The sequence below is a fragment of the Venturia canescens genome, chromosome 6, assembly GCF_019457755.1.
Source record: "Venturia canescens isolate UGA chromosome 6, ASM1945775v1, whole genome shotgun sequence".
Classification (NCBI taxonomy): domain Eukaryota; kingdom Metazoa; phylum Arthropoda; class Insecta; order Hymenoptera; family Ichneumonidae; genus Venturia; species Venturia canescens.
Window position 1 is genome coordinate 2,922,694 of NC_057426.1, and position 7,718 is coordinate 2,930,411.

The following is a 7,718-nucleotide window of genomic DNA, read 5'->3' on the forward strand; positions in this document are numbered from 1 at the left end:
TCGCTCATTCACGTATCCAAGACCCTTAGTATGCATTCTGGGATGGGTGACGCGTCGTAATGTTTCAGCGCGCATTGGCGACGCAACGCAAATAATGTTGCTGTCATCGTTAGTGCTGAGAGCTTCGATGTCGAAGGTTCCTGATTTCGGGGTCGCAGTTTCGCATTACCGCACGACGACGAGTCAGAGTTTTTCATCGATCAGTTAACAACGTTCGCTGCGGAGAAATTAGTCGCCGATTCGGTCTTGTCTGAGAAGATGGAGCGTCCAGTTTTTCCAGCTTGTGTTTTGCTAATGCTGACATGCTGTTGTTAGAAAAAATGGCCATCTGACAGGCCGTTGGCTTACCTCGATTCGACGACTTCCGCTCAGTCTCTCGTATCTGGTTTCTCCCATCTCCCATCAGCAGCTTATTCGTATCTTAAGATCGTGTGTAAACGATGATATGGTCGAGAAAGCCTCGAAACTAAAATACACTCTGCAATAATGGCTGTGGCTACTGCGCGATATCCCATGAAAATCTCAAAAAATAGTCCGAATTCGAACTCGTGACTTTTGGGACGTAAATATCAAAGTGAAAAAAAGTCTGGTTTGGGTCTAACCTGTCCACGTCCATCGGACGTGGATTATTCATAAAACCGCCTTTCTTGGCCGACTGTAACGAGAAAAAGAAATGCGGAAATAAGTGAGTATAAGATGAGCTCGAAAAATCAATACCCCACACGACTATTAACACATGGAGTATGGCGACTGTGTTTTTTGTTACAATTTTTTCAGAAATATTACTATTTCGAAGTTGTTTCGTAAAACGTTTCTCAGAAATGAGAAAAATATTTTGTTCATCTTACGAAATATACATTTATTCAGACGAAAATATAATGGATTTGACTTTTTGTTCACTTTTTTTTTATGGTAAAATAATGCAGTTATAACACAATGAATTTTGTTTGATCAAAAATATTTTTTTCTCGCGGTGCGTGTAAGCTATGTTTCGGGCAAATAATGAGGATTGTTCGTTGTTCAATAAAGAGCGAGGGGAGAAACCTGGTAACGCGAGAACAGGTATACTCTCTCACACTTATGGCAGCTCGATCGATCTTTCACGTGGCCTCAACAACTGCTTGGTTTATTGAGCATCATGCACAGTTACGGTGGATCCGCGAATGATTAGAAAATAAAAAATTAGCCCAGAATCCAGAATAGTCTTATCAACGATCGATAATTACTTGCACTGCGAGCTGCGAAAACCGAAATCTCACGGAATTGTACGAAGCTCACTCGGTCACACAACTGGGATCTGGGAATTCTGGGACTTGTCTGACGCGAGCGACACACAACTCTTATTACCTGCGATGACATTTTTCTGTTTTTTTTTTGCAATCGCGTATACTATGCACTAAACATCGATTACAAACATTTTTTAAGTTTTCAACATCATTCGAAATGCCGAATTCGTTAATAAGTATTTAATCCAACGAACAACTCAACGGTGACAGTAGTTGGTTGGTGAGAACTGTAAACCAACCTCAAAGAATAAACATAACCTACGAAAGTAATTCTTGTTGACATTGATTCCATTAACGTGGATTGTTTAACAAATGGCCCACAAGTATGAAAATTATTACAGCGAATTCCACAAAAATGCTGAAATTCAAGAAAATGTCAGGTACAAAAAGAAATATAGAAAATTGAAGAGGATTGTCAAAAATACAGTATTCGTAAGTATCTCCGAATTCGCCCTATCGGAACGTTTGTTTGCTACCAAAAAACACGTACAATCACATGGAGAAACACAACACTTACAGGAGAATGCAGCCCTGTGCGATCAGGTTGCACAAATGCAGGAAAATCTTGTTGCGGTTAAAGAAGAACGGCTGTTTCTGTTGAGAAAACTATGTCAGCAACAAGGAGAATGCGATCCTGCCAATATTATGTCAAAAGCTCAACCCAGCAATTTATCTGTGTTAGTGCCACAAGTAGAAAATCCGACACCCAAAAAAAGTATAAAAAAAAGGAATTCAGTTGATGGAGTAAATAGCGGAGAAATGAGTAAGTCATAATCTATTTTGTTCTATCACTGAATTATTTTTTGCTCAAATGATAAGTGAAGGCGGTTATGAAAAGTTTCCTAAGAAAAAATGGGAATTGAAAAAACTGTTCAATGGGATGTTAATGTGATTCCAGCTGTCAAAGGGAAGCCAAAACGTTGCAGCAAAACCAACAAGAGACTGGTACAATTAATCCCATTGGACATTCATGGGAGGCCAATATTCCCAATAGCTTTGGGTGATTTGACAGTGTACTCGCTGGGTGAAGTTGTCTCTGATAGAATGTCTTATCACACAGAGGATCTTATATACCCAGTGGGTTTTTGTAGTACCCGGATATACGCAAATTTGAAAGATCCCAGAACCAAGAGTCTTTACACATGTAAAATATTAGAGGGAGGTCCAAAACCACGTTTCGAAATTGTATCAGACAGTGACTTGGATCGACCACTGGTAGGATTTAGTCCTGACGAGTGTCATTCCTTATTGTTGGCTGCAATATCTCCCATACTTTGTAACATTGCACCAAAGGGTGCACATTTTTTCGGCATATCACATCCTACCATACAGAATCTTATACAAAGTTCTCCTGGCACTCGAAAATTGGCCATGTACAAAAGTCAACGGTTCGAAGTACGTATCAAACAAATAATTATTAGTTTATGTAGCAGGTTACAGTTGTTGCCTGAACTAGTTGAAAATCTAAATTTATTCACTATTATCGAAAGGTGCTACTCATAATTTAGAAATTATCCAAAGTTAAAAAATTTTGTTTGATTGAACGCTTGTTAATAAAATTTGGAACGTGTCCAGGTTTGTAAGAATCAATTGACGGAAAGAGGAGCCAGTCCAATGCCAGAGGAAGAAATAGATCCAGGAATTAGTTTTCTGGCGCTTCACAGATCATTTGCGCTAAATGCCAATTATGGAATAAAAGAAGAGCCAACAGAGCACGATCTCAGAGCTCTCCAAGACTTGCTTGCATGATCTTATTTACGCAATGAGTTTTTTCATTTGAAAATCAATGTAAATATAAAGGTACTGTTAAGAAGAAATAATTATAATACAATATTCTTATATCTGAACGAAAAAAAAAATCATTTATTGTAAAAATGTAAACAATCCTTGAAAATCGCTCTATCAACATGAAATTCGCCACCGCAGATAAATCGTTAAAACGAGCTCGTTTGTACAAACACCGTTGAATTTGTTTTTGACACGTTTTCTGAACCCATATATATCGTGTAAAAAGCTGTCGCATAAAAAAGAACATTCATTTTCATACTAGAATTACGTATTTACAATATTTCAGTGCCTCTATATATCGCTTGTTTGTGTATATACGGTTTATGAAGGTGCACTGTCTTTAATCGGTCCATTTGATTTCCAAACTTACATCCTATTTAAGCATTAGGCATAACGTAGCGTAATATACAATGTCGATGCAAGTGTGATCCGAAGGCTTTTTGCTTAAAAGAGCGTATATCACATATTGCGAGGTTCTGTTTCTCTTAATCTCGCCCGTTTACTATTTTTAATATTGCGCCAACTTTTGAGAGATTTTCTTCGCATGTAATCTCTTATTTTTCTCCTGAAGCGATGTGAAAAACGTTCAGTCGGTACGAAGCTCTCGTCCAAGTTTTTCCTGTACAGATTTCGAACAAATATCATGGACTACCTTCTTCGAAACGCAAAAACACTTGTCATCTCTCACGCACTCGTAAGGCAACCCAGTCGATATTCTATCCAGCATTACGAAATGTCAAACATAAATTACGAAAAATATCAAATTTCAGATTTAAAAACATTCCTGCAATATTGCCATTTTCCAAATCCCTAAAATTTATAAATGCTTGAGACTTTAAATAGTGTCAATTAAAAAACAAATTTGTCACTCTTCCTCGAATTTATACTTTTCTTTTATTTCAACTTTTAGTATACTTGTCATTATTAGCGTAAGAGAATCGTTTGACCAGTCGAGAGTCATTCTAAGTGGTATTCTACGGAATCGTAGCAGAACTTAAGAATCGTACCACACTTATAAAAAATCGGAGTGAAAGTTACGTCTACGGTCATTGCTATACTGGATTATTTTCGCAATGTGAATTTTTAAAAAATGTACAAAAATCAAAGTTAACATAACGAAAATCGTTGGTTTGCTCCCAACAAATCCTTCAAAATTTCTATCAATTTTTTTATAAAGTGATTTTTTGTTATAGGATATGCCGTCATTCGCAGTAATCAAATGAATGCTGCATTTTTACAATAGCTCATGCAAAATTGAATGAGCCAGTTCCATTTGCCAGTTCACTATACAAAGTTACGGTTATTTTCTAGACAGACAATATCTCACTTGCTTTAAAAACAGCTAAAACCGACAAAGTGTGTTTAGAGCGGTAGAACAAAAGTGCAGAAATGAAAAAAATATATTCCGGTACACATAAAATAATTCATGAGCATAATATTGTGGCAACTGATTTTTCACCGTCGATACGTCGTTACATCCTGTAGAAAATATAAATTGTGACAATGATTCAGTCGGTTGGACGTACCAGAATTCCGGTGAAAGACATTTCAATTTTTTACTAGTTTAAGCAAATCGTGAACGTTCGCGATTGACCACACGATGAAAATTAAATAGACCTATTACGATTCACGAATAATGCTCATTCGTTTCGACAAAATTCGCAAAAACTACCTCACACATCTTTTCAAGTTCCTCTATCGTTGGCCTTGTAGACGCGCAGCTCCGGATGTCACCGTCGCGTTGACGGACCAATGGTCTTGTTGAAAAGAGTATTAGCTATCGCGATGACTGGTGAGAAAAGTTTCAATGGACAGTCGCTGCAATTTCACAATACAAAAAACCATTAGTTCTATCGTGCTTGACTTCATGTTTCGTCATAATCTTTTCGGATGAAAACTAGACAAAGGAAAAAGAGATCAAAGGAACACGCAAATTGAATAATTTGGACCTCTGTAGCAAAGTACGTACCAAACACCAGTGACGGGTTCGGCCTCGTTTCCGCTGACGATAAAAAGCGGAAACAGGATCGAATAAACACAACCACTGAAAATGAACGTCTAAAATTGTTAGTAATTGATTCTTTGCCTGCATTCCATTTAAATTTGCATTGTTTTTGAGTCTCCAAGTGAAAAACTTGCCTGACAACGTAGGAGCTTGGTAACTGTGTGAGAATGGCGAGTGGCAAACCAAAACCAACAAAATATGGCCAATTGCCTTCGATGAATGTGAGCCTCCTGTGCAATTCCCATCCCATATTGAACCATTTGTACTCGAAAGAATAAAGAGCATAGAGAAAACACATATGAATGAGAGCCAATGCTTCTCCAATGGGCGGTAGTGGTATTCTTGATACCAGCATTCCCTGACCAAGGAAAAGAGCCTGGACGAGGACACCGCACAAAGTGTCTGCTACAAGTTTGCTCACGCTGGACAGCGACAAAGGCCGTCCCTGTCTGTATCTATATGCGCTGTCTGCTATATCCTACATTTTGAACATTCAAATTTCATAGTTATTCATGTATAATCATTATGATTATTTCAAGTTTGAATTGCTTTAGAATGGACAAGTGTAAGCTTTGGAAACATAGATGAAAATTTCGAGCTTACCTGAAACCACAAGCTATTGACTATCCTACTGAGTACGAACAGTGGTAATACCCAAACAGTTCCAAAAGTAAGGGAAAGACATGGTTTGATCCAAGACCATAGTGTAAGTCCCATTCCAGGTGAATCACCAAACAATATACTCAGCAGATATTTCAGAAAAGGCAAAAGCCCACATTCGAATATCAATATACTGGCCCAAAAGACTCCACCATTGAGCGCACAGCACTGTATTGTGCGTTTTAATATTTTTGATTCCCTGTAATAATACAAGTCAATTAAATAATAAGCTTTTCATTTATGTATTCCTGTGTAATCAAATTTTTATTATATTTGATTATAAAAGTGCATTTAGTTATGGTCGTAATTAATTTATTCACTCCATAGCACATCCTGGATAACCAAAATTTTTTGCTATATATATTGACTATATACTTACCATCTGTAGATAACTAAGGATTCTCAAAAATGAAATTCTGATCTGTTTGCATTTTTCCCACACTACATTGAAAGTATATTTGTCTATTACAACCAACAGAGTGAATTGGGCTTTCAAATATCGATATCACGTGGTAAAGATGCAAATTTAACGATTTTATATAACAAGAAATTCTCAATTATGCGATATGTTCGTGAGTTCTAAAATGGAATTTTGAGAAATAGTAGCTGAGAAATGCAATCATGATTACGAAATAAGGGCTCTATATTTTTGTTGAATATTTGCCAACAAAATTCTACCACAAAAATATTTCACTAATCATTTGAAAAATTATGAGTAAAGAGATGTTTCATTTTTGCATGTGACAAAAGTCGATAACGTTATTGTTCAATGAAAATCCATAATATCCAGAATGTGACGCAATAAATGAAAGGATTATAATATTTAGTAACATTCCCAAATACTATGAATCGATGGTGGATTGCTTAAAAAATTAATTCGTGAGTTTCTTACCGATGCCCCTTAGATGCTTTATTTGGACTTTGATTGCTACTAGTTTCTCGTCTTCGATGTTCACTTTTAGCTGGTGAGTTTCTCATCAATTTATCATTAATTTCTTTATCCATATAAAAAAGCACAACGCCGCCTTTGAGACTGTCCACGAAACCTCGGCAAATAGCACCGAGGATTCCCTGCAAAAATAATGTACAAATATTAAAGGAGGAACAAAGAAAAGCCCAGTTGACAATGAGCTTGCTATTCAATATTGAATAATAAAGATCTCTCTCAGTAATGCAAGTAATACAAGAGAAATATATCTTTAAAATTTTTTTAATCGTGGCATGGCAACGAAGAAGAATCAACAAAAATTTTCAGTGTCAAAAAAGTTATAGAAAGAATAAAAATATTTGCAAACTCACGGTCAGGTTGTCCATTTTTGAAATCACTATAATTTTTTCTATGTCCCGGATATTCGTCTGTTATTTTTTCATTTAATGAATTTCGATGTTCATACGATCAATTTGCCAGATGATCATCTTCGTGAAAACTTGATGTTATTGTTTTATATATACGAATGTATAATGTATATAAGAATTAGTGTCATGTATTTCGTTAAAACGGGCTAAAGTTAAAGCTTGTAACTGCGCTGTAGCACGATAATTCCACGATTATTGAACAAAAATAAACCAAAATAAAAGAAAACAACACGGCGATATGACACAGGCCTCGACAGTATATCGATAACGAAAACGACGTCAGCGTTATATGTATCGTCATCGATGTCCCGACGAGGAAGTACACAAATCAAATTTATCCCGAGGCTCCAATGATGACTTTTCGAACATAACTAAAAGTAAACGTGACTGTACGTATGCTCATAAGATTGCGTTATTTTGTTTTTGCTTTCTTTTTGTCACGAAGTGACCAGAGGACAACAAAACCAATTCAGCTGTGAATGAGCGAGTGTAGAAGAGTATAAATGAGCGTCGGTAACTGTAAACTTGCACGTATGTCGTTGGCAATGAAGAATTCATCTTTGTCTGTGTTGATAAAACCGTAATATTAAGGACGTGCTGCCTTCCGCGCTCGCTTTCGATAC

The 7,718-nt window shown here is 36.6% G+C and overlaps 2 protein-coding genes across 4 annotated transcripts; one reads left to right on the forward strand and one right to left on the reverse strand.

The window, feature by feature from the left end:
• The first annotated feature begins 748 nt into the window (after positions 1–748).
• Positions 749–3,127, forward strand: LOC122412493 (transforming growth factor beta regulator 1). The gene is made up of 4 exons (XM_043422043.1): positions 749–1,718; positions 1,806–2,049; positions 2,185–2,681; positions 2,862–3,127. Exons 1-4 carry the CDS (start codon positions 1,599–1,601, stop codon positions 3,033–3,035), a joined length of 1,035 nt encoding a protein of 344 aa, XP_043277978.1. The 5' UTR covers positions 749–1,598; the 3' UTR covers positions 3,036–3,127.
• Positions 3,123–7,573, reverse strand: tank (EI24 domain-containing protein tank). 3 transcript variants are annotated; one of them, XR_006261360.1, is made up of 7 exons: positions 7,039–7,573; positions 6,632–6,810; positions 5,683–5,938; positions 5,214–5,557; positions 5,044–5,118; positions 4,752–4,892; positions 3,123–3,693 (listed from the first exon to the last, which is right to left on the reverse strand). XR_006261360.1 is itself a non-coding variant. In XM_043422044.1 (6 exons), the coding sequence occupies exons 1-6, from the start codon at positions 7,051–7,053 to the stop codon at positions 4,805–4,807; spliced, it is 957 nt and encodes a 318-aa protein (XP_043277979.1). In that variant the 5' UTR covers positions 7,054–7,572; the 3' UTR covers positions 3,123–4,804. The 3 variants fall into 3 exon arrangements, 1 of the variants encoding a protein (XP_043277979.1); XR_006261359.1 differs by having other exon boundaries at positions 4,747–4,892; positions 7,039–7,572; XM_043422044.1 differs by having other exon boundaries at positions 3,123–4,892; positions 7,039–7,572.
• Between the last annotated feature and the right edge of the window lie 145 nt (positions 7,574–7,718).

Bases quoted from the DNA above. Each gene is read 5' to 3' on its own strand.
- LOC122412493 (XM_043422043.1), top strand. From the start codon at position 1,599: ATGGCCCACAAGTATGAAAATTATTACAGCGAATTCCACAAAAATGCT. The intron at 2,050-2,184 runs GTAAGTCATAAT...ATGTGATTCCAG, and splicing joins AGTAAATAGCGGAGAAATGA to CTGTCAAAGGGAAGCCAAAA. The intron at 2,682-2,861 runs GTACGTATCAAA...GAACGTGTCCAG, and splicing joins ACAAAAGTCAACGGTTCGAA to GTTTGTAAGAATCAATTGAC.
- tank (XM_043422044.1), bottom strand. The intron at 5,119-5,213 runs GCAAGTTTTTCA...GTTCATTTTCAG, and splicing joins CCAAGCTCCTACGTTGTCAG to TGGTTGTGTTTATTCGATCC. The intron at 4,893-5,043 runs GTACGTACTTTG...GTGAAATTGCAG, and splicing joins GAACCCGTCACTGGTGTTTG to CGACTGTCCATTGAAACTTT.